The sequence below is a fragment of the Hyperolius riggenbachi genome, chromosome 12, assembly GCF_040937935.1.
Source record: "Hyperolius riggenbachi isolate aHypRig1 chromosome 12, aHypRig1.pri, whole genome shotgun sequence".
In the NCBI taxonomy this organism is placed as follows: domain Eukaryota; kingdom Metazoa; phylum Chordata; class Amphibia; order Anura; family Hyperoliidae; genus Hyperolius; species Hyperolius riggenbachi.
In genome coordinates this window covers 33,390,851-33,417,426 of record NC_090657.1, presented here as the reverse complement: position 1 = coordinate 33,417,426, position 26,576 = coordinate 33,390,851, and the positions used below count along the sequence as shown (strand labels likewise).

Genomic DNA, 26,576 nt, shown 5'->3' with positions numbered 1-26,576 from the left:
GTTACAGGCGCACGTTAGTGCAGCCTGTAACGCTCCCCCAACGCACAGCAAGTGGGCTGTTCACACTGCCCACGTTGCGTTACATTGTAATGCAGCAAAGTGCTGCATGCTGTGCGTTCTCCGCGGCTAAGCTGCGTTAGACTGTTTGCACATGCTCAGTCATGTTGGGAAGGAGGGGAGAGCGGCTGGGCACATGGCTAATTAATATTCACTGCACTCAGGGACGTGCAGTGTTTACTTCCTGGAGCGACCGCTCTATGCGGCGATTGGCCGGGTGAGACCACGTGATGCCGCATGCGTCCAAGAGTACGCATCACGGCACCACGGACGTCAGAGTGAGCTGCACAACGCGGCTCACTCCGACGTCCACACCAGAGAGCGCCAGGTGTTGCGTTAGGGGCACGTTATGTGCCCTATAACGTCCCCTAAACACAACGTCCTGGTGTGTAACTAGCCTTAAAGAGGAACTTCAACCAAGAATTGGAAGGGGCAGCGCCAATATAAGAAAGACATTTTAATAATTCCACAGAAATCCATTTTTCCGTTTTGCATTTTTTTTTTTTTTTTGCATTCTCTGATGCAAAAAAAAAAAAGACTAATAAAATTCTCCTTGAAAATCGGAAAGATGGAAAATCGGAAATCATAATTTCCACAAAATTGTAAATGGTCATTTTTGACCATCCCTACATATTGAACCATTTGATGTGCATTTCTCTATGGTGCCATTGTTTTTTATTTCAATTTTTTTAAATGTAGTAGTCATCCTTCTACTCTTTTTACTTGTCTTAGGTCCTAAGCGCCACCGTGGAAAATGCCAGTGTCTTGCTCCAGATCGATAACACCAGACTGGCGGCTGAGGACTTCAGAATAAAGTAAGAAATGTTTAATAATAAGCACCCTATCCCGATAACAGTGCTGCATTTAGGTTGTATGATCACCTGAAACACCAGCACTAAAATAAAGTACCTTGAATAGAGGTGTCCATTTAGTGTCAGATGTGGCACAGTGTCCACAAGGGGTCCCCACAAGATCCACAGAAGGCTGTCATTAGAGATCCAGTGTAATGGATCACTGATGACCTCTTCAGGCCTTTTCTGAGGTTGAGGTGATCACAAACAATCATTTCAGTCAAGAAAAATCTCAGTATGTATGTAGCTTATGGCCAGGTCCGGTTCTCTCATGCAAGGTGAAACATTTGCATCAGGTGCAGAGATTACAGGGGCAGCATATGTTTCTGCTGTGTATACACTAACAGCAGAAGAGATCATCATTGGGGAAAAGCAGCTTGTTGTGCTGTGTGAGGATTCTGACAGTGATTGAGGAGTGGGGAGGCAGGAGAGCAGCGGTGTTTCATGTGACTTGCACAGCAGAATGGAGGAGGTGGCATTGCTGACCGGACTGAGGAGGAATGGAGTGGCTGAGGGTCAGCAGTGTGCTATTGTGGAGCTGCAGCATGTCATGTGAGAACATTAAATTGTCTGGTGCTATGTGATCATTCCAAATTGGTGGTGGTGGTGGTGGGGGGGGGAGGTGCATCCTCATAAGTTTGCCTCAGGCGGCCAACTAAAAGTCTAGAACCAGCCCTGCTCATGGCTCACTAATGGTAAATGGTCTATTCTTTATTTTCTTGTTTGGTATATGTGTAAAGACCAAGGATGGTCAGAAATGATGATTTCTATTTCTGTGGAAATTCTACTTTCTGCCAATGTCGATTAACACTACCACTTATTACCGACGGTATTTCGCCGCTTTCCCTAGGAATTTCCAACCAATCACAAAACTGATTTATTACCATATATTTTTGAGTTCTCAGATTGGTCTAACATTTCCACTTTCCGTGGAAATCCACAAGTGCAGAAATGTGGATGTTTTAGGCCAATTCTGAGACTCAAAAATAGTGGTAGTCAGAGTTCTACAAATTGTAAAATATGAAACTTTGATTGGTTTATTGATTATGAGTCCTCTGATTGACTTAAAGGGATACTGTAGGGGGGTCGGGGAAAAATGAGTTGAACTTACCCGGGGCTTCTAATGGTCCCCCGCAGACCTCCCGTGCCCGTGCAGCCGCTCACCGATGCTCTGGCCCCGCCTCCGGTTCACTTCTGGAATTTCAGACTTTAAAATCTGAAAACCACTGCGCTTGCATTGCCGTGTCCTCACTCCCCCTGATGTCACTAGGAGCGTACGGTGCAGGCACAGACCATACTGGGCTTGCGCAGTACGCTCCTGGTGACATCAGCGGGAGTGAGGACTCGGCAACGCAGGCACAGTGGTTTTCAGACTTTAAAGTCTGAAATTCCAGAAGTGAACCGGAGGCGGGGCCAGAGCATCGGGTAACTTCAACTCATTTTCCCCCGACCCCCCCCCCCCCCCCCCCCCCCCCTACAGTATCCTTTTAAAATTACAGAATATCGGTAATGCAGATTTTCCACAGAAATTTCCGCCATTTCCACCAAAATCCACTTACCGCACTTGGAGTATTTCATTCCGTTTACCGATGTGGAAATGTGGTTTCCGATCAGAAATGCGGAAATGTCAATTCTGCAGAATCCGATTGAGCATCCCTAGTAAAGACAATTTTTTGTCTTTTTTCAATTCTGGCAGCCACATACCAATCATTCCAATTTAGGGTATATTGTGGATGATGTAAGGTAAGATTAAATGAGGGTAGTCACAAAACTGGGACAGACAACTTCTGGATGTTGTTCTCACTTGGGCATGGGGTTGTTCTTCCAGGATATAACCAAACACTCTCCAAAAGCACAACAAGCCTCCCAGGTGAATATAAAATACTGCAACGAGATAGTGGCCAAAAAATTCATCAAAAAGTTTAAAAGTTGGTTGAAAGGCAACAGTAAGTGTTGGCCGACTTTCTAATGAAGACAACCAACATGAATATTGACAAATATGTTGATACAGAACCTTACTCAATTTGTTTCATGTCCCGCTTCCTCAGGTCTTTAAGTGTCTAAAATTTATCAACAAGAAGAACTTAGCATAACATCAGAAATCATATAGAGGTTACAGAGGTTACATGGGGAAGCACATGGAAATATTGTATTGTCTTTGGTAAGGAAAGAACTCCAGAAAGCAGCCTTCACTATGATGTCCTGTTCCCTAGGTTTGAGAGCGAGCAGGCCTTCTGTGCTGCAGCTGAGAAAGACACATGTGAGTTGCGTAAAGTCATAGATCAGCTCACCCTGGCCAAGGCGGACCTTGAGTCACAGATAGAGAACGTGAATGAGGAACTGGCTTTTCTCAAGAAGAATCATATTGAGGTAGGTGGACACAAAATGGATCATGTATTAACCCTTTCCACTCGGAGTTCTTTTCTAAAAGGAGTCGTTTCTGTTCTGAGTTTTTTTATTACAGAAATGCACTCTCCCTCTTACTCTCTCTCCCATTTTAACATGGAACATAACATACATAGTAGCATGGTATATCTTATTTTAAAGAACACATTATAACGTTTAATTTGATACCTTATTTGGACAGTTTGGCATCTTCTATTGGCTAGTAGCAGAGGAGAAAGCCAAGGTATGGTAAATTGTAAAACAGTTTCCTGGGCGTAATCCTGGCCTGCGTGAGCAAGTTTCGCAATAATAGGTGGTTTTATGCCTGCCACCCGGGGTCTTACTGTCCCTACACACAATGCAATCTTTGGTATTCCAATGGGGCATATTAGCAATAAAATACTGGCTACTATTTACACTCTCCTACACCTCCATTACGTAGACTGCCATTGGTTCTCTGTGCGACTTTGCGGGCGGTCTGCAGGAACAGTAATGCTCATCCGGATTCCGGATATCCGAACTACCCAGATAATCCGAACTTTTAATAGCAATTCGTATATTTTTTTTTTAAATCCGAATAGCACTATCTGACAAACTCGGGGAGAGAGAGAGAGAGAGAGAGAGAGAAACCTCCGAAAGGGATTTTAAGCCATTTTCAGTTCACTTCCGGTTTTCTATCTGGATATCCGAATCCAGATGGATATTGGGTTCGGATATCAGAGTTTACTCGGATTACAAAAAGTTCGGATTCGGAGATCCGATTCGGATCCGGATATCCGGATCAATTCACATTTTGGAAATGGGTATCAGAGCACCCCTGTGCAGGGAATCTGCATGGAGTCTGCTGAGGGGCATCTGCAATGTAGAATCAGCAAGGAGTCAATGTGTGAGAGGCAAGAGATTTCCAGGGATTGTACAGGACAGATGCAATAAAATTTCATTGCATCTGTCACTTCCTGGTGCGCTGATCGCTCACTTCCGGTTTGGGGAAGGAGGGGTACTGACTGTGTGGGCATGTAGTTTTACATGCCCACTAATAGGCAGAGAGAGATTGGGGTTTGCAGGGGCGATAGATGTGCCGCAAGCCCGCAACCTGCCGCTGCAAACATGTCCCACTCTGCGGGACATAGGAGTGCAAAGGGTTAAGGGACTTTTGCAAACAAGAGCTTGTAATAGCAGACTTAGGCTTGGACAATGCTAGAGTGGAAAACATTACATTTACCAAAATAGACTACAAGTAACAAATGGACATTTTGATGTATCCTAAGTTGGGTATAGGATCCATACACGTACCTTCTGACATGTCCATTGTGTTAGTTGTGTCCATTGCTGTGTTGGAACAAAAGATCTCATCCTGTACAACTTTTAAGTCTGGGTTCTGACTAGCCCAAACAAGGCCACTCATCTATTCTCCTTCACCCACCTTTGTATTCAGACTTGCTGGGCTCAGGGCTGGCCCTAGACTTTTTGCCACCTGAGGCAAATTTTGAAAAAATTGCCGACCCCCCCCCCCCCCCCCAATTGCGCTCCACTGACGTCACTTCCTGCAACGCCGGCCACGTACAATACAGTGGGCAGCGTTGCAGGAAATTACATCAGTGGAGAGCACGCTGGAACGAGGAAGAGGTGAGTGATCCCCTGCCCGTGCCTCTTACTGTCGGCTGCTTACTCACTATTTAAAGCTGGAGGGGAGCGCAGATCGGGGGACCCAGGCAAGGGAGGGGGGGTCCGACCCCCCTCCCCACCGCTAGGCCCAATACTCCCGTCCTGCCCGCTACCCCTCCAGCTCGGCGGCCGGCCCATGCCTCATGAGCGGGCCGGCCCTGGCTGGGCTGCTTGGGTCATTGTTGTTTTGAAAAAAAAAAAATTCTTCCAACTGACAGCTTACTGGAAGAGGGTAGCATGTTTTCCTCAAGAAATTGATGGTGTTGTAAGTTTCTTTTTGTTCTAAGCTTGCCATGCTAGCAACAGGAAGCACGGTTTCATTAACATACATATCATTTTGATCTTGGGTAGCTATAGGTACCATGAAACAAGATTTAAACACAATGTGTCATTCAGTCATTCACAAAAGCCACAGTAGGAAAACAATGTCTCAGACAGTGACTTGTTCAGCCAGGGTAATCTATTAGCCGGGAATAGCCCTGTCTGGGACCAGCCTTACTGACATTCGTTAAATAGGTAGAAATACATAATAACAAAATTACACAGATTAACTAAAATGTCACTCATCTCTTCATTTACTGGCATTTCATGAGGTGCATTTAAAACTGTAAATATTTTCAAGGAGTGGTCACTAAATATAGAATACAGATGCTTTCATTCTCTCTCATCCATAAGGTCACATCACAGTTGGAATTGTCATTCTGCACTTATATAAGACATTATTATTATTATTATTATTATTAATTTATATAGCACCAGCATCTTCAGTGGTGCTGTACAAAAACATACAGGGTATAACAATACTTGTATAGAGATGGCCCGAACGGTTCTCGGCAAACTTCCGGTGGTTCGCATTCACCATGTAAGGCAAACGTTCCCAGAAGTTTAGTTCGCCCCCATAGTTCACCATTAGGGTCAACTTTGACCCTCTACATCACAGTCAGCAGGCACATTGTAGCCAATCAGGCTACACTCCCTCGTGGAGCCACTTCCCCCCCTTATAAAAGGCAGGCTCCGCCAGCCATTACTCTTACTCGTGTGCCTGCATTAGAGAAAAGACAGCTGCATCAGACTCTCTCATAGGGAAATATTAGTTAGGCTATTGTAGGCTTGTTAGCTTGCTCTTTGCTGATTCTTAGCATCCCACAACAGCTCTTTTGAGAGCTAATCTTGTTCTTGTGATCTATTTTTTTTCTGTGTGTCCAACTGACACTTGTGTTGCATAGACAGCCTTGCTAATTCATACTGTTTGTGTGCCACTGCCAGCCAGGCCCAGCACATTCAGTGACTACCTGTGTGTATGACAGGTGCACATTGTATTACCCAATACTGCATATACCTACCTGTTGTGTTCAGTGAACCCCCCTCATCACTGCATATACATACCTGTTGTGTTCAGTGAACTCACCTCATCACTGCATATACCTACCTGTTGTGTTCAGTGAACCCACCTCATCACTGCATATACCTACCTGTTGTGTTCAGTGAACCCACCTCATCACTGCATATACCTACCTGTTGTGTTCAGTGAACCCACCTCATCACTGCATATACCTACCTGTTGTGTTCAGTGAACCCACCTCATCACTGCATATACCTATCTGTTGTGTTCAGTGAACCCACCTCATCACTGCATATGCCTACCTGTTATGTTCAGTGGCACGCTTCACGGACATTCAGCGGAGAAACAACTTGCCGGTGAGACGCTTGATATGTGATAGCCCTAATCGCTGGAATTTGACCCTGGTCATGTTCTCTCGCCCGCTAGGAGAAAGCCGTCACCCATTACCTGTACAATTACAGTAGAAGGACACAATCTGGGGAAATGGGGATGTTGTGGCCCAACAACTGGACACTGATGTGAAATGCATGCAGGCTCATGCGGCCATTTGAGGAGGTGACCAACCTGGGGAGTCGCAGTGAAGGCACCATCAGACTTGCCCTCCATAACAGATTCTCGTTAAAGGATTTAAAGTTGATTCATTTCACATATACAGCAGGGCCTCGAAAGTCCTCCTGTATTGTTGTTTTTGGTCACTACCTCGGGACATGCATACTTGCCTGCTGCCTTCCTTGGATGTGTGGTGGTGGTAGCCGTTTCTTAGGCTCCAACTCCGGACCGGAATTGAACCAGGATTCAACGGCCATTACCCGTGGTCACCATGGTACTGAGAAAGTACCATAGAAAGTTTCACACAGTTGAATGAATGGCAGACTTGCCCTCCATAATAACACATTCTTGGCAAATGCTTTCGATTTGGTTCGTCTTGCGCTGGGTCAAGGGTCCATTTGACCACAGATGCCTGGTCTGCAAAGTAGTGTTGGGCGAACATCTAGATGTTCGGGTTCGGGCCGAACAGGCCGAACATGGCCGCGATGTTCGGGTGTTCGACCCGAACTCCGAACATAATGGAAGTCAATGGGGACCTGAACTTTTGTGCTTTGTAAAGCCTCCTTATATGCTACATACCCCAAATTTACAGGGTATGTGCACCTTGGGAGTGGGTACAAGAGGAAAAAAAAATTTAGCAAAAAGAGCTTATAGTTTTTGAGAAAATCGATTTTAAAGTTTCAAAGGGAAAACTGTCTTTTAAATGCGGGAAATGTCTGTTTTCTTTGCACAGGTAACATGCTTTTTGTCGGCATGCAGTCATAAATGTAATACATATAAGAGGTTCCAGGAAAAGGGACCGGTAATGCTAACCCAGCAGCAGCACACGTGATGGAACAGGAGGAGGGTGGCGCAGGAGGAGAAGGCCACGCTTTGAGACACAACAACCCAGGCCTTGCATGAGGACAAGAAGCGTGCGGATAGCATGCTTTGTACCACCATGCAGTCATAAATGTAATAAAGATAAGTGGTTCAATAAACAGGGACCACGCGGCAACGCTAACCCAGCAGCAGCACACGTGATGGAACAGGAGGAGGCGCAGGAGGAGAAGGCCACGCTTTGTGAGACACAACAACCCAGGCCTTGCATGAGGACAAAAAGCGTGCGGATAGCATGCTTTGTACCGCCATGTAGTCATAAATGTAATAAAGATAAGAGGTTCAATAAACAGGGACCACGCGGCAACGCTAACCCAGCAGCAGCAGCAGCAGCAGCACACGTGATGGAACAGGAGGAGGCGCAGGAGGAGAAGGCCACGCTTTGTGAGACACAACAACCCAGGCCTTGCATGAGGACAAAAAGCGTGCGGATAGCATGCTTTGTACCGCCATGTAGTCATAAATGTAATAAAGATAAGAGGTTCAATAAACAGGGACCACGCGGCAACGGTAACCCAGCAGCAGCAGCAGCACACGTGATGGAACAGGAGGAGGCGCAGGAGGAGAAGGCCACGCTTTGTGAGACACAACAACCCAGGCCTTGCATGAGGACAAAAAGCGTGCGGATATAGCAGCAATGCTTTTTGCCGCCATGCAGTCATAAATGTAATACAGATGAGAGGTTCAATAAACAGGGACCGGAAACGCTAAACCATCCCAGATGTTCATCGGTCATGTTACTTGGTTGGGGTCCAGGAGTGTTGCGTAGTCGTTTCCAATCCAGGATTGATTCATTTTAATTTGAGTCAGACGGTCTGCATTTTCTGTGGAGAGGCGGATACGCCGATCTGTGATGATGCCTCCGGCAGCACTGAAACAGCGTTCCGACATAACGCTGGCTGCCGGGCAAGCCAGCACCTCTATTGCGTACATTGCCAGTTCGTGCCAGGTGTCTAGCTTCATGCCCGGTTTCAGGTCCAGCGGTGCCAGCCACAAATCCGTCTGTTCCTTTATTCCCCTCCAAATTTCCTCCCCTGTGTGCTGCTTATCCCCAAGGCAGATCAGCTTCAGCAACGCTTGCTGACGCATGCCAACAGCTGTGCTGCACTGCTTCCACGATCCTACTGCTGCTGGTGCTGGGTTAGCATTTCCGGATGAGGTACAGCTTTGAGATGCGTTGGAGGAGAAGGAGTCAGAGAGGTAGGTGCTGCTGTTGTTATCCAGCTGTTTGCGGCGTGGGCAACACCCGCGCCGTAGCAGGTGAGGAATCGCTGCCAGGCTCCACAAGGTTCACCCAGTGCGCGGTAAGGGAGATGTATCGACCCTGGCCGAACGCACTCGTCCAGGTGTCAGTGGTGAGGTGAACCTTGCAGGCAACGGCATTCTTCAAGCTTCGGGTTATTTAGCTGACCACGTGCTCATGCAACTCAGGCACTGCAGAGCGCGCAAAGTGGTAGCGGCTGGGAACCACGTAACGTGGGATGGCCACTGACATCATGCCCTTGAAGCTGTTTGTCTCCACCACTCGATATGGCAGCATTTCGCAGGCCAGAAGCTTGGCTATGCTGGCTGGCTGTTACTGCCACGGCCCGGGGGTCATTTGCTGGCAATTTCCTCTTGTGCTCAAACATCTCAGAAACAGACAACTCAACCGTAGCGCTGCACACCGAAGGGCTGTTGGTTGTTGTGTTTGATGAACACTGGGAGACCTCAAGAGCACTAGTCCGGAAAGTGACAGTGTCAGCATCGTCTGATGTTTGTGAATGTTGTGAACCACGCAATGGCTGGGCTACTGCTGCTGCTGAGGCGGGTCTGGTGGTGAGTCTGGTGAACCCAAGGGAGGCAGTGTTGCTGGTGGTACCCTGTCCTGCCGCGTTTGCCCACAGAGTGGGATGTTTGGATAGAATGTGGCGGCTCATGCTGGTGGTGGAGAGGTTGTTAATACTTTTCCCCCTGCTCAGGCGGGTCTTGCACACCTTGCAAATCGCCATGGTAACATCCTCAGTGCAGTCTTCAAAGAAAGCCCAGACTTTAACTGGCTGAGGACTCGGACCTCGTGCGTGATGTGCTGGTGCTGCTTAACCCACTGCTGGACGCTTGAGAGGTCATCCAAGTAATTATCTGGTCCTGTTCTTTTGGATCTGTGAGGGTTGTTGTCCTGGACAACATGGGCAGTATTGAGTGGGTTTTCTTGGGTGCTCCCCTGTGGCCTGTACGTGAACCGTCAGGGGAAACACCTCTTCCCTTGCCCCTCCCTCTTTCACCGGATTTCTTCCTCATTTCACTTATCCTTAAAGTACACGCTGACTGGCAGCAGTACAGTGGCAGTACAGAAATGCTATACAGTGGTGGGTGAGCGGTGTACCACTATTGTCAGCAGTGACACAGAGCACAATGCTATACAGTGGCGGGTGAGCGGTGTACTACTGTTCCCAGCAGACACAGAGTGGAAGTAAACACAATGCTATATAGTGTGGCTGAGCCGTGTACACAGAGTGGCATTAAACACAATGCTATATAGTCTGCTATATAGTCACCCCGAACAGGGTGATGTTCTGCAGAACCCAAACAGTGGCAAACACTGTTCGCCCAACACTACTGGGAGGGAACGCAGATTTTAGTACCTAAACACACGATACAACATGTTTTCCGGGGTCGGACTCTGAGGCACATACAGATGGTCCCGATCATCATCCTCATCATACAACTCTTCTCCTGAGTCTGACCCACCCACCACCTCTGCCACCCCAACATCCCCAGACACAGACCCCTCATCGTCCTCAACATTAACTTGGGATGCTGGCCTGAGCCAGACCTCCTCCTCCACATCAGGCCCCATCATCTCCTCAATGGCAGCCCTCATTAATCGCTCTGGCGACGGACTGATGGACACAACGTTCTCCTCCGGGGAGGGCTGCTGCTGACCACTGGCTGCTGGGGTGGATGTTATAGCTTGCGTGGGGCGTTGGCTGTTGCTGTTGTTGGGAGTGCTGCTCACAGCGGAGGTCTCTGGGGAACTCATGTTGAGCTCATATAGTGGTTGACGGTGAGTGGAGTATTACTGATCCCAGCAATATACACACTGACTGGCAGAGTACGCAATGCTATATAGTGTGGCTGAGCGGTGTACACAGAGTGGCAGTAAACACAATGCTATATAGTCTGGCTGAGCGAGCGGTGTACTACTGTTCCCAGCAGAATCAGAGTGGCAGTAAACAATGGTATATAGTCTGGCTGAGCGGTGTACACAGAGTGTCAGTAAACAATGGTATATAGTCTGGCTGAGCGGTGTACACACAATGCTATATAGTCTGCTATATAGTGTCAGTAAACAATGGTATATAGTCTGGCTGAGCGAGCGGTGTACTACTGTTCCCAGCAGAATCAGAGTGGCAGTAAACAATGGTATATAGTCTGGCTGAGCGGTGTACACAGAGTGTCAGTAAACAATGGTATATAGTCTGGCTGAGCGAGCGGTGTACTACTGTTCCCAGCAGAATCAGAGTGGCAGTAAACAATGGTATATAGTCTGGCTGAGCGGTGTACACAGAGTGTCAGTAAACAATGGTATATAGTCTGGCTGAGCGGTGTACACAGAGTGTCAGTAAACAATGGCATATAGTCTGGCTGAGCGGTGTACACACAATGCTATATAGTCTGCTATATAGTGTCAGTAAACAATGGTATATAGTCTGGCTGAGCGAGCGGTGTACTACTGTTCCCAGCAGAATCAGAGTGGCAGTAAACAATGGTATATAGTCTGGCTGAGCGGTGTACACAGAGTGTCAGTAAACAATGGTATATAGTGTGGCTGAGTGGTGTACACAGAGTGTCAGTAAACAATGGTATATAGTCTGGCTGAGCGGTGTACACAGAGTGTCAGTAAACAATGGTATATAGTCTGGCTGAGCGAGTGGTGTACTACTGTTCCCAGCAGAATCAGAGTGGCAGTAAACAATGGTATATAGTCTGGCTGAGCGGTGTACACAGAGTGTCAGTAAACAATGGTATATAGTGTGGCTGAGTGGTGTACACAGAGTGTCAGTAAACAATGGTATATAGTCTGGCTGAGCGGTGTACACAGAGTGGCAGTAAACACAATGCTATATACTCTGGCTGAGCGAGCGGTGTACTACTGTTCCCAGCAGACACAGAACAGTAAACAGAATGCTATATAGTGTGGCTGAGCGAGCGGTGTACCACTATTCCCAGCAGACACAGAACAGTGAACAGAATGCTATATAGTGTGGCTGAGCGAGCGGTGTACCACTATTCCCAGCAGACACAGAACAGTGAACAGAATGCTATATAGTGTGGCTGAGCGAGCGGTGTACTACTGTTCCCAGCAGACACAGAACAGTACACAGAATGCTATATAGTGTGGCTGAACGAGCGGTGTACTACTGTTCCCAGCAGACACAGAACAGTACACAGAATGCTATATAGTGTGGCTGAACGAGCGGTGTACCACTATTCCAAGCAGACACAGAACAGTGAACAGAATGCTATATAGTGTGGCTGAGCGAGCGGTGTACCACTATTCCCAGCAGACACAGAGTGGCAGTAAACAGAATGCTATATAGTGTGGCTGAGCGAGGTACACAGAGTGGCAGTAAACAGAATGCTATATAGTGTGGCTGAGCAAGCGGTGTACTACTATTCCCAGCAGACACAGAGTGGCAGTAAACAGAATGCTATATAGTGTGGCTGAGCGAGGTACACAGAGTGGCAGTAAACAGAATGCTGAGCGAGCGGTGTACTACTATTCCCAGCAGCGACACACAATGACTGGGGGGGACCCTGGCTAGCGTGGCTGGAGCGCGAACTACCCTGCCTGCCTACCCAAAGCTAAACCCACAGACAAATGGCGGAGATATGACGTGGTTCGGGTATTTATTTACCCGAACCACGTGACAGTTCGGCCAATCAGAGCGCGTTCGGGTCCGAACCACGTGACCCGTTCGGCCAATCACAGCGCTAGCCGAACGTTCGGGGAACGTTCGGCCATGCGCTCTTAGTTCGGCCATATGGCCGAACGGTTTGGCCGAGCACCGTCAGGTGTTCGGCCGAACTCGAACATCACCCGAACAGGGTGATGTTCTGCAGAACCCGAACAGTGGCGAACACTGTTCGCCCAACACTACTGCAAAGCACGGTCAGGGCAGATACATTACTTACACAGCATGGGTCTCAGGCTCCCACTCCAGAATAGAACCCCGATTCCCCGGCCATTACCCGTGGTCACTCACAATGGCAGACTTGCCCTCCATAACAGATTCTCGCCTCCTTGAGGAGGTGACCAACCTGGTGAGTCGCAGTGAAGGCACCATGCCACCATCAGACTTTCCCTCCATAACAAATTCTCGTTAAAGGATTTAAAGTTGATTCATTTCACATATACAGCAGGGCCTCGAAAGTCCTCCTGTATTGTTATTTTTGGTCACTACCTCGAGTCGGGACGTGCATGCCATGCCTGCTGCCTTCCTTGGATGTGCGGGGGTGGTATCCATTTCTTAGGCTCCCACTCCGGAACAGAATCGAACCAGGATTCCCCGGCCATTACCTGTGGTCACTCGCAATGGCAGACTTGCCCTCCATAAGATTCTCGTTGCAGGTACTGAATAGCAAGCAGAACAAGTATTTAAAAAAATAGATGTAAGCTTTAAGAATGGTAAAGAAAGAACCATTGAAAGTTGATAAGGCAGCCAGACATTACCTGACATCACTGAGGAAGAGCAATCTCGCCATGGTGCGCACCAGTCCAGCACGGCTGTCAATACGCAAACACAGCTGTTTGCGGTGCGTTACACAGTGAGTTTGGTGTGTCAGTGTGAAGCAGTATACTAATTACACTCCCTGATTGATGTATACACATGCAAGATGTTTTAAAGCACTTTAGGCCTGCAATTTAGCACTCAATGTGATTTCTGCTCTTAAAACTCTGCTTTACGTCAAATCCAGATTTTTCCCTGGGACTTTTGGCATGTATCCCACTCCGCCATGCCCCCCTCCAGGTGTTAGACCCCTTAAAACATCTTTTCCATCACTTTTGTGGCCAGCATAATTTTTTCTAGTTTTCAAAGATTGCCTCCCCCATTGAAGTCTATTGCGGTTCGCGAAAGTGCGCGTGAACCGAACTTTCGCAGTAAGTTCGCGAACCGAAAATCGTAGGTTCGGGCCATCTCTATACTAGTATACAACAGTTAACAATACAAGACCAATGGTGGAGTACAACTGATGCAGTGAACAAATCAACTACAAGTTTGTACTCGGGTGGGAAGTATGCACACACATTACACAGCATTACACAGGTATGGGAGGGGCACACACATTACACAGCATTACACAAAGGTGGGAGGGGTACACACATTACACAGCATTACACAGGCATGGGAGGGGCACACACATTACACAGCATTACACAGGGGTGGGAGATATGCAGACACATTACACAGCATTACACAGAGGTGGGAGGGGCACACACATTACACAGCATTACACGGGTGGGAGGTATGTACGCACATTACACTGCGTTACACAAGGGTGGGAGGTATGTACGCACATTACACAGCATTACACAGGGGTGGGCAGGGGCACACACAACACATAGCATTACACAGGGTTGGGAGGTATGTACACACATTATACAGCATTACACAGGGGTGAGAGGGGCACACACATTACACAACATTACACAGGGGTCGGAGGGGCACACACATTACACAGCATTACACAGGGATGGGAGGGGCACATACATTACACAGCATTACACAGAGGTGGGAGGTATGTACGCACATTACACAGGGGTGGGAGGTATGCACACACATTATACAGCATTACACAGGGGTGAGAGGGGCACACACATTATACAGCATTACACAGGGGTGAGAGGGGCACACACATTATACAGCATTACATAGGGGTGAGAGGGGCACACACATTACACAGCATTACACAGGGGTGAGAGGGGCACACACATTACACAGCATTACACAGAGGTGGGAGGGGCACACACATTACACAGGGGTGAGAGGGGTACACACATTACACAGCATTACACAGGGGTGGGAGGGGCACACACATTACACAGCATTACACAGGGGTGAGAGGGGCACACACATTACACAGCATTACACAGGGGTGGGAGGGGCACACACATTACACAGCATTACACAGGGGTGGGAGGGGCGCACACATTACACAGCATTACACAGGGGTGGGAGGGGCACACACATTACACAGCATTACACAGGGGTGGGAGGGGCACACACATTACACAGCATTACACAGGGGTGGGAGGGGCGCACACATAACACAGCATTACACAGGGGTGGGAGGTATGCACACACATTATTCAGCATTACACAGGGGTGGGAGGTAGGCACACACATTACACAGCATTACACAGGGGTGGGGGGTATGTACGCACATTACATAGCATTACGCAGGGATGGGAGGGGCACATACATTATACAGCATTACACAGAGGTGGGAGGTATGCACACACATAACACAGGGGTGGGAGGTATGCACACACATTACACAGCATTACACAGGGGTGAGAGGTATGCACACACATTATACAGCATTACTCAGGGGTGAGAGGGGCACACACATTACACAGCATTACACAGAGGTGGGAGGGGCACACGCATTACACAGCATTACACAGGGGTGGGAGGGGCGCACACATAACACAGCATTACACAGGGGTGGGAGGTATGCACACACATTATACAGCATTACATAGGGGTGAGAGGGGCACACACATTATACAGCATTACACAGGGGTGAGAGGGGTACACACATTACACAGCATTACACAGGGGTGAGAGGGGCACACACATTACACAGCATTACACAGGGGTGAGAGGGGCACACACATTACACAGCATTACACAGGGGTGGGAGTGGCACACACATTACACAGCATTACACAGGGGTGGGAGGTATGTACACATTACACAGCATTACACAGGGGTGGGAGGGGCACACACATTACACAGCATTACACAGGGGTGGGAGGTATGTACACATTACACAGCATTACACAGGGGTGGGAGGGGCACACACATTACACAGCATTACACAGGGGTGGGAGGTATGTACACATTACACAGCATTACACAGGGGTGGGAGGGGCACACACATTACACAGCATTACACAGGGGTGGGAGGTATGTACACATTACACAGCATTACACAGGGGTGGGAGGGGCACACACATTACACAGCATTACACAGGGGTGGGAGGTATGTACACATTACACAGCATTACACAGGGGTGGGAGGGGCACACACATTACACAGCATTACACAGGGGTGGGAGGTATGTACACATTACACAGCATTACACAGGGGTGGGAGGGGCACACACTTTACACAGCATTACGCAGGGGTGGGAGGTGTGCACACACATTATACAGCATTACACAGGGGTGGGAGGGGCACACCCATAACACAGCATTACACAGGGGTGGGAGGTATGCACACACATTACGCAGCATTACACAGGGGTGGGAGGGGCACAAATATTACACAGCATTACACAGGGGTGGGAGGGGCACACACATTACACAGCATTACACAGGGGTGGGAGGTATGCACACACATTACACAGCATTACACAGGGGTGGGAGGTATGCACACACATTACACAGCATTGCACAGGGGTGGGAGGTATGTACGCATATTACACAGCATGACACAGGGGTAGGAGGTATGTACACACATTACACAAAGAAAAGTATGTATCCGGCGCTAGCTTTAGCTGAGTATGGCCCTTTAAATGAATATAATGCCCACGGTGCTGCTCCTTTTACTGGGTGGTGCCAGGAATCTAGTATGTGAAGAAAAGAGAACAGAGGTGCGCTCCTATGGTGCATTCACTTTATTAGTTTGAATCACGCTTAAAACAGTTGCACTTACAGTGAATGTGCAAGATTTGCACATGTAGGGAGCCACCAGCGAGTCGCTCCCACTTCCTGAGCCTGGCCAGGGCTTTCAGGGTCCGTACACGATGTCAGGCTGGTGGACTGGGGACTCCCGCCGGCTCCTACTCTTTTTGGCAAGCCGTCTTCTCGTCGGTGACGAGAAGTCTCTTTTCTACACACATTACACAGCATGACACAGGGGTGGGAGGTATGTATGAACATTGCACAGCATTACACAGGGGTGGGAGGGGCACACACATTACACAGCAGCAGTGCTGCTCGTAATGGAAAAATCTACGCTTACGGATCATTACGCGTAATTTTACGCTATTACGCATTACGCAATTACGGTTACGGCGTAGGAAATTATCTACGGTACATCACTGTAATTACGCGTAAACTTACGCAATTACGCGTAAGGATACCGTAATGAAGGCGCTTACACTACGATGTTACGCGTAGTGCCGTAATGACCATTAATGCGTATTTTTGGACGCATGCGGACGATATGTACGCAATAGCCGTCAATGTGACAGTTATTGCGTACATATCATTCGTATGCGTCAAAACGTACGCTTATACTGAAGGGCGGGAGAAGATACTATTGGTTGCTTAGGATGTTGACTGATTGGCTACTCTTAGAAAATAGGAGATTTTACGTTAGTAATTACGCGTAAAATTACGCGTAAGTGTTCGTAAAATTACGCATGCCTAGCAATTACGGTAGACAGTGTAATTACGATACCACTTACGGTCTTACGCGTAAATAATTACGCGTAAGACCGTAAGTTACGCGTAACGCTTACGCGTAAATTTACATTGAATTACGATGCGTAATTACGCTCATGCGTAATTTCGGCCCAGCACTGCACAGCAGTTAATCTGAGAAGATACCAAGAAGCCAATGTTGAGGGTTAGGTGTCACTGGGCATACAATTATGCAGGAAGGAGATTACCGTATTTTTCGCCGTATAAGACGCACTTTTTCTTCCCCAAAATGTTGGGGGAAAAGTGGGTGCATCTTATGCGGCGAAGGTACGGATTTCGGGATGCAGAGGTGCGCAGGGAAGCACTATATACATTACCTGCTCCTGCCGCCGCGCTCCTGGCTCCAATCCTGGCTCCCCGATCCTCTTCTTCCATCTACCGCTGCCCGCTGCTGCCCCCGCCGAACATCGCTGGCCGGTCTTAATTAGCCGCAGGGATACGCTATCAGCACACCACGTGCCGGGGTCACGCATGCCGCCGAACGCTGGCCGGTCCTAATTAGCCGCGCAGGGATACACTATCAGCACACCACGTGCGCCGGGGTCACGCATACGCATGTGTGACCCGGCGCACGCTGATAGCGTATCCCTGCGCGGATAATTAGGACCGGCCAGCGTTGTAAGGCGGCATGCGTGACCCCGGCACGTGGTGTGCTGATAGCGTATCCATGCGGCTAAGACCGGCCAGCGATGTTCGGCGGGGGCAGCAGCGGGCAGCGGTAGATGGAAGAAGAGGATCGGGGAGCCAGGAGCGCGTCGGCAGGAGCAGGTAATGTATGTGTACCTGCACAGGGGGACACCGGCACTGGAGGACACACGGATAACGGGGCCACAGGCACAGGGGATGCTACCACAGGGGACACTGCCACAACAGGGGGACACTGCCACAACAGGGGGACACTGCCACAGGGGACACTGGCACAATAGGGGACACTGCCACAGGGGACACTGCCACAACAGGGGGACAATGCCACAACAGGGGGACGGGGGACACTGGCACAGGGGGCTACAGGCAGAACAGGGGGACACGGCAGGCAGAACAGGGGGACACAGCAGGCACAGGGGGACACAGCAGGCAGAACAGGGGGACACAGCAGGCACAGGGGGACACAGCAGGCACAGGGAGACACAGCACAGGGGGACACAGCAGGCACAGGGGGACACAGCACATAACACTGTCCCCATATGTGGTGTAATAGTATGTAATGTAACTGGAAAGGGGGAGGTAAAAAGTCCTTAAGACACCCCTGCATCATAGACACACCTAGATTTAGTTTTTTCTTTTTTTCCAGATTTTTGCCCTCTAAATCTGGGTGCGTCTTATATGCCGGAGCGTCTTATACGGCGAAAAATACGGTACCTGTTTCCAAAGGTTATTTATGGTGGGGAGAGCATATCTGGGTCCGGAGCATTAAAGGAAACCTAAACTGATAAGGATGTGGATTTTTCCGTTCAAAATAATACCAGTTGCCCGACTCTCCTGCTGTTCCTGTGTCTCTAATAGCTACAGCTTCTGAACAAGCATGCAGATCAGGTGCTCTGACTGAAATCAGACTGGATTATCTGCATGCTTGATTTCAGGTCTGTGATTCAGCCACTACTGCAGCCAAATAGATCAGTAGGACTGCCAGGCAACTGGTATTGTTTAAAAGGAAACATCCATATCACTCTCAGTTAAAGTGAACCTCCAGACTAAAAATCGACTCAGCAGCACTGAAAAGGCCTGGTGGTTCTTTAACAGTTTTACAGCATCAGAACTTTGTTTCTCTTATACAAGCCTCATTTTTAGCTGCACAAAAGAAAACTGCCCGGGCAGTTTTCCCCTTATGCTGTGCAAAGCATGATGGGATTTCTGATGTTGTTGCTCTCGTTCTGCTGTTTTTGGTGCAATTTTTATTTTACACATTTTGAATTTGACATTTGAAGCCTAGCGTGCAGCTGGGAGGGGTTATCAGGACACAGGACAGTTAGAACTGTGTCTCATGCTCCCTGTCACCTCCTTTCAACCAAAAAGATGGCTGCCCCCATGACAAAGATGGCAGCCCCCATGAATCACAAACATTTGCCTGTTCTTTTAAAACAGGGTAGGTAAGAGATTATATTACCTATCTATTCTAATTAACATAACTAATGTAACTTAATAACAGTATGTTTGTTTAGGCTGAAGTTCCCCTTTAAGGATGGATCCCACAAGTCTCATCTGGGGCTGTCTGGGAATTGATTTCTTATAAATTAACATAACCTGTATGGAGTAACTAAGATAGTATACGATATAGAGCTGAGCCAGTCTTTTCTCTGGACTGTGCAATATTTTCCCACTCTTCTTAACAGAACTGTTCAATCCAGTCAAACTGGATAGTGACAATTTATGGACTGTAATCTTCAAGTCAGTCTACATATTTTCAATAGGTTTTAAGTCTGGGCTCTGACTAGCTCACACAAGGCCATTCATCTATATCTATTACATTTATAGTCTTGCTGAGTTGCTTGGGTCATGTTGAAAAGTGAACCTTCTCCCCAATGGCAGCTTTCTGGAAGGGTAGCAGATTTGGTAACTAGTGATTGGTCACCTTTCATTAATTCTATTTAAAATGTTAAGTATGGTGAGTTAACAGAGACATTTTGGGTATGGTAAGTTAAAAGCATCCTGTTTTGCATTACTGAAGCCTACTGTAGATTCCAGATGTTTAACCACTTCAGGATTCGGCGTACGCTTAACTACGCCCCTGAATCCTGAAGTGGCTTCCATGGAAACGGCCGCTCGTAAGAGCGGCCGTTCCATGTCAGTTCACGGAGCGTGTCTCCGTGAACACCCTGCGAGCCGCTGATCGCAGCTCGCAGGGTAAATGTAAACACACGGGGAAGATCTTCCCCGGTGTTTACATGTAAACGGCTCTGCTGCGCAGCAGCGCCGTGGCTGAGATCGGCGATCCCCGGCCTCTGATTGGCCGGGGACCGCCGGCACCTGATAGGCTGAAGCCTATCCTATCCGGCGCAGGACGAATTCTGTCCTGCGCCGCCTCACACGGGGAGGGAGAGGGAGGGAAGGGGAAGGAGGCCAGGAAGCGCTGTGGACAGGGGCTTTGAAGAGCCCCCCCCCCCGCAAGCGCAGGCAGCCGGCGGCGATCAGGCCCCCCCAGCAGGACATCCCCCTAGTGGGGAAAAAAGGGGGGAAGCCTGATCGCCCTGGCTGCCAGCTGATCGGTGCTGCGGGCTGGAGAGCCCACGCAGCACCGATCAGGCAGCCCCCCCCCCCCGGCACTGAAGTGGTTAAAGCACACCTGACCCGAGGCAAAGCAACCCACTGTGTGTTGTCCATTCCTCTCCTTGTCCCCACTGGTCACCGTAATCACTTTAGCAAAAAGTCAAATTTTTAGACTAAGAGTCAGGCTTGCCAGAATGTTTCCTCCTATCGCCCTCTAATTCCATCCTCTTCCTCACCCCTAAGGGGAGTGAATTGGGCAGGGAAATGGAGGGTGATGGGAGGAAACATTGCAGCAAGCCTGCCTCCTGTCTTTTAGCCAAAAGTCAGATTTTTCAATGAATGATGATTACGATAGCCTGGGGAAACTAGGAAGGAACGTGCAATGCACAGAGCTATGTCGATATATAGCATGAGTATACCTCTGTGCTTAGCTTAGGAAGCTTTGCCTCAGGCCAGGCATCCTTTATTTTGCCTGAATTCACGGTTGTAGTTCTGTTCGAAGTCATCTATAATTACATGTGTTCTTCACATTACGCAGGAAATCACTGAACTCCATAAGCGATCTGGTGGAGCCATCGAGGTAGAAGTGGACGTTGCTCCAACTGCTAATCTTGGTAAAGTCATGGAAGATATGAGAGAACAGTACGAAAAAATGATTGAAAAACAACGTCTGGAGGCAAAGTACTGGTTTGAAAAGAAGGTGGGAATATCATTAAACATATAGGGCTTGATTCACAAAAGCGTGCTAACTGTTAGCATGGCCGTTTTTGCGTGAATTTTTGCATTGCGCGCATTTGCGAATTTTCGCGTGAATCGATATCGTTTTCGCGCACAAACATGAATTTTCGCGCGAAAACAATAACGATTTCGCACAAAAAATTGCGTTTGCGCGCGAAAACGATATTGATTCACGCGAAAATTCGCGATCGCGTGCAATGCGAAAATTCACGCGAAAACGGCCATGCTAACAGTTAGCACACTTTTGTGAATCAAGCCCATAGTATATGTGTAGTTACAAAACATATTTTCTAAAGGAATTCACAAATGCCTCCTGATAGTGATCACGCAGTTATTATAATGTGCTACTGGTTTGACTCAACACCTCCCCTGCCCCAGTCGCTGTGCATCGCCTGATAGCCAAGGAGTGTGCAACAGCGTAACTTACCTATCAGTGATCTGTGATTTCTACATCAGGTCTGATCACTTCTCGCAGAATTCTTTTTTCTGAATGCCCAATGCTCAAATTGAAATACAGTAATATATCATTTTTTTTAAAGAAGATTTTATTCATTTAAAGGATACCTGAAGTGACATGTGACATGATGAGATAGACATGTGTATGTACAGTGCCTAGCACACAAATAACTATGCTGTGTTCCTTTTTATCTTTCTCTGCCTGAAAGAGTTACACTAAATATCAGGTATGTAAGTGGCTGACTTAATCCTGACTCAGACAGGAAGTGACTACAGTGTGACCCTCACTGATAAGAAATTCCAACAATAAAACACTTTCCTAGCAGAAAATGGTTTCTGAGAGCAGGAAGGAGATAAAACAGGTCAATAGTTCATAGATTTTAGCTCTCGTATACTTCAATGGATGTGTCATTGAGCAAAAACAATAAAACAGTTACAACTTAAAAAGTAGATTAAAACATAAAATAAAATTGTGGAATATCTTAAAAAGGCATTTTTAGGAGAAGGAAGATAGATAGAATCGTTTATTTCATTCGTTTATTTTCGCTTCGGGTGTCCTTTAAAGTGGACCTGAACTCTTGCACAGGACACAAAGGAAAGCAGAGAAATACAAACGGAGAGCTGCCAATTTGTAAACACAGGATGTTAACCCTATGTCCGCTTCCATGAGAGCAGAAACCAGCATGCAGCTAATCCAGTCACACTTCAGGAACACCCAATTGCCATGCTTCTTCAGGGTCTATGGCTAAGGCAGGGAAGCACACTTGCCAAAAATCATGGACTTTTCCCCACACCACTAAAATGCTTGGGAAATGCTTCCCAATGCAGAATTGCAATGCTGTGGGAGTAATGTGCGTTTTCCTGCAGCAGAAAAAAAATACTGGCAGTGCTGCTTTTTCTCGCACAACTTGTGTGATTCCCAGGCCTGGATTTATCTCAAAGGTGCCTATAGGCACAGATGTCCTGGCACTTTAGACTTCGCCCTCCATGAACCTACAAACCCCCACCAGACTGCACCACTAGTGTGCTGGCTGGCCCAGCTGTCACTTCTCACTTACTTCCCTTGCCCATTACAGGTAGCTATAGGTGCCCCTTAGAATTAGGTAGCCAGAAGCACTCTCAATATTAGGTAGCTAGAGGTTCCTCCAAATATTAGGTAGCCAGAGGTACCCTCAATATTAAGTAACTAGAGGTGTCCCTGACTGAAGGGAAATCTCGCCAGTGGAATCCAAGAGTATGCAGAGGGTGAGTAACCTGTCATTTACACTCTCATCAGGACTCTGCAAAGGGGAGAAGGGAGGCTATCGGGAAGGGGAGTGAGCCACTTATCCATCATCAGGTGCCTGTAGGCATGTGCCAACAGACAGTGCATTATGGTAAATTTCGGCTCTGGTGATTCCCTACTGCTGTCAGTCGCGTCAGTAGACATTGAATATTCATGCCAGTTTCCAGGGATGCAATTGTGACCTCTATCTAAGAGTAACAAAGGCAGATGATCAGCAGGGCAGCCAGGCAATGTGGATCGTTTAACCATTTAAGTACCAGCGGTCTCTGCCCCCTTAAGGACCAGAGACCGCTGGTACAATACTGACGGAATCCCAACGAATTGCCACGCATACCCGCTGCATCCGCCGTCACCGCTGCATGCCGTGATCCTCCTGACATCCACTCTGCCGTCTCTATGACGGCAGAGTTATGTGAGCCGGTCAGGAGCCACTTTCATTGGCTCCTGACCATGTCTATCAATGAAAGCCTATGGGAGCATCTTACATAGATAGACACGGCCAGGAGCCAATTAAATCGGCTCCTGACCAGCTCACATGGCTCTGCCGTCATAGAGACAGGCAGAGCCAGTGAGCTGAGGCAAGAGACGTCAGGTTTTAGCGGCGAGATCGGCAGGAGTTATGGAAACAGCGGATGCGCACAGCAACGGCTGATTGAAATCTACTCCCTGCCAGCCAGGTGACCACCAAAACAGGGCGTAGATTTCAATCAGCTCGGTCCTAAAGTAGTTAAAGGACTCACAAGGCCAGAAAAAAAAATGTAGTTTTACTTTTATTTGGCTTTTCCCAGTCCCTAGTAGTGATTTGGGTCCCTGGTCGCATCTCCGGTCCTCTCCAGGGTCCCGCTAATAAACCACGTATGCGCAGAAGGTGCCGACTCATTGGGGGTTGATGATCCTTACAAGCTTCAAGCAGGACCCCGGAGAGGACCGGAGCTGCACCAAGGGTCCCAAACTTCTGGGGGCTGGAAGAAGCCCAAGGTACATAAAACTACATTTCATGTTCCGTGTTCCTCTTAGTTCCAGTGCAACCTAAACACAAAAGTATATCATGTGACTTGAGCCATTCTAGCCAATGACTCGGCCATCATTGTTTACTCCTAATCTATGCACTTAAAGTGTACCAGAGATGACGTATTAAAAAGATTTGTTACTTACCCGGGGCTTCCTCCAGCCCCATGAGCACGTGTGAGCCCCTCGCCGTCCTCCCGAGTGCCTCCTGAGCCAGATTACGGGAGTGATTGTGCTAAATGGAGGCACTCAGGAGGACAACGTGGGACACATCCATGCTTATGGGGCTGGAGGAAGCCCTGGTTAAGTAACACATTTTTTTAATACACAGTATCTGGTTTCCTTTAAAAGTCCCACACTATCTCCTTAGACACAGCTTGCTGTTTCCAACTTACCTAATGTGCCTACATCACTAAAGCATCCCCTGGAGATATCACAAGTGTTCCAGCAAACCTGGACTGGATTCATCATCTGCTCAGATATAAATAAGATTTTCATCCTTAACCCCTCCCTAACCAGTAGCCTCTGTCCCCTTAAGGACCAGAGACTTTTTGGTTAAGAAACGGGGCTCACCGACATCAGGCCACACAGACCAGTCTCTCTTGCTGTTCCCGCCTCTCTCTTGTTGCTGCAGCCCACTTGCTCTGCTGTCAGTATGACAGCATAGCCACTGTGAGCCGGTCAGGAGCCAATTTCATTGGCTCTTGACCCTGTGATCACTGTGAGCCAATCACAGTCAATCACAGTGATCACAGGGTTAAGAGCCAATGAAATCCTCTCCTGACCGACACACAGAGCTCTGCAGTCATGATTTGTAAGAAGAGAATAGGTAAAAACCGAGTAGTATCTTTGATATATACAGAATTACATTGTTAACAATGTGAATTTTCCACTTACTACAACCACTGTAACCACTGGGCAACCACTGTAATCGCAGGTGGGGAGAATTATTACCTGACCCCACTCAGGTTTAAGAAGTCGATCTCTGTAGATAGGAAGGTAGATGGGGTAACACCCCTTCACCCAGGGTGGACTAAACATTGTTGAAAATTTTGAACAGAGGTTTCAAAATAAAATAAAAATGTCTAAATGCCGTTTAGAAAGGGGGGAAGTGGTGGACTTACCTCCCTCAAGGAATTACAGACAGGGGTTTGGTATTTTATATAAAAAATAACATGTATTAATAACAGAGGTGCTATTCGTGACCTTGAGACTACCGTATTTTTCGGACTATAAGACGCACTTTTTCTCCCCCAAAAGTGGGGAGAAAAAGTTACTGCGTCTTATACTCCGAATGTAGCAATCCTGGCATTTGTTTCCATCAGTAATTACCGTACTCTATTGCGGTGCGCAGAGGGGAGGCTGCAGCGTGATCCATAGTGTTTCCATGCGGCATTGAAGATCCGCTGTAATTACCCGCAGTGTATTTCCTCTAATCTTCCTCTTAAATAATGCCCGGCATCAGTCCCACAGCACAGCGCGATCCACGTGGTTTCCATGTTGCATAGTAGCAGCCGCTGTAAATCCAAACTTGAAATGACAAAAATACAGGGAGATCGGGAGCCCAATCTGGTGTATTAACGTTGGACTGACGTCAGGTAACTAGTGGTATAAAAATAATACTCACAAGTGTGGGTTGCTGTAGGCAACCACTCGTCTTGGCATGTGGGGGAGTACCGCCCTCACTCGGCCTTTTCCCGTCCGGTTCGGTCGTCACTCCAGAAAAAGTTCAGATATGACAGGGTATACCTGGTATCTCTGGATCCTCTAGGGGGATATAGCGTAAACTTGAAAGTGATTGGAGGCGCCCGTGTTGGATCGGGAGGACTGTAACTATTGTCCCCGGTTTGTGTGCATGTATGTGGTCCTGATATTACAGCTCTACAATTTGAAAGGTAGCCTACCTTATTAGTAGTAATCAAACCATGTAAAAAGAAGTTCAAGGTTTATTGGTGCACATCGACAACGCGTTTCACGGTCTTAGCCGCTTCATCAGGTCAAATATACGTGCTTGAAATAAGAACATAAAAACAGATTGCAAAGGCGCTCAAGATACCAATTCATACAGAAAGAACATAAAATACATATAGCTACAGAAGCCAGAATTCTTTTAAAAAAGCATAAGAAGATCAATACATTTAGTACTATAGTATGCATAAACATAAATATAAAATACAAAATACCTAACATAGGTAGTAATCTTAGCTGGGCTAAAACACAGGCCCTGTGTGGCCAAGGAAAAAGAAGTAGGGGGCGTGGTCAAGGACGGGCGAGCAGCGTCATCTCTCCGGAGACGCATCTACGCTTGCCCGCCCTGGTGAGGCGGCTTAGTGTAGAGCCCGAGCGTACGTCACTCCGTAGACGTGCGCTCTGCCCTGTCTGGCGTGGGGAGGAGCGGACATGTGATGTGCTTATATTCCACCCATGTGCAGCGCCACTTATCTCATAAACAAGAG

General features: G+C 47.9%; 1 protein-coding gene across 1 annotated transcript in view; it reads left to right on the top strand.

Moving 5' to 3' along the window:
* The window catches only part of LOC137540776 (keratin, type I cytoskeletal 19-like), a 65,358-nt gene that overhangs the window by 18,153 nt on the left and 20,629 nt on the right, over nt 1-26,576 (top strand). Inside the window, exons 2-4 of the mRNA XM_068261928.1 lie at nt 790-872; nt 3,122-3,278; nt 21,172-21,333. Of these exons, the coding sequence (XP_068118029.1) occupies nt 790-872; nt 3,122-3,278; nt 21,172-21,333 (402 nt within the window). The remainder of the gene's footprint in view (nt 1-789; nt 873-3,121; nt 3,279-21,171; nt 21,334-26,576) is intronic.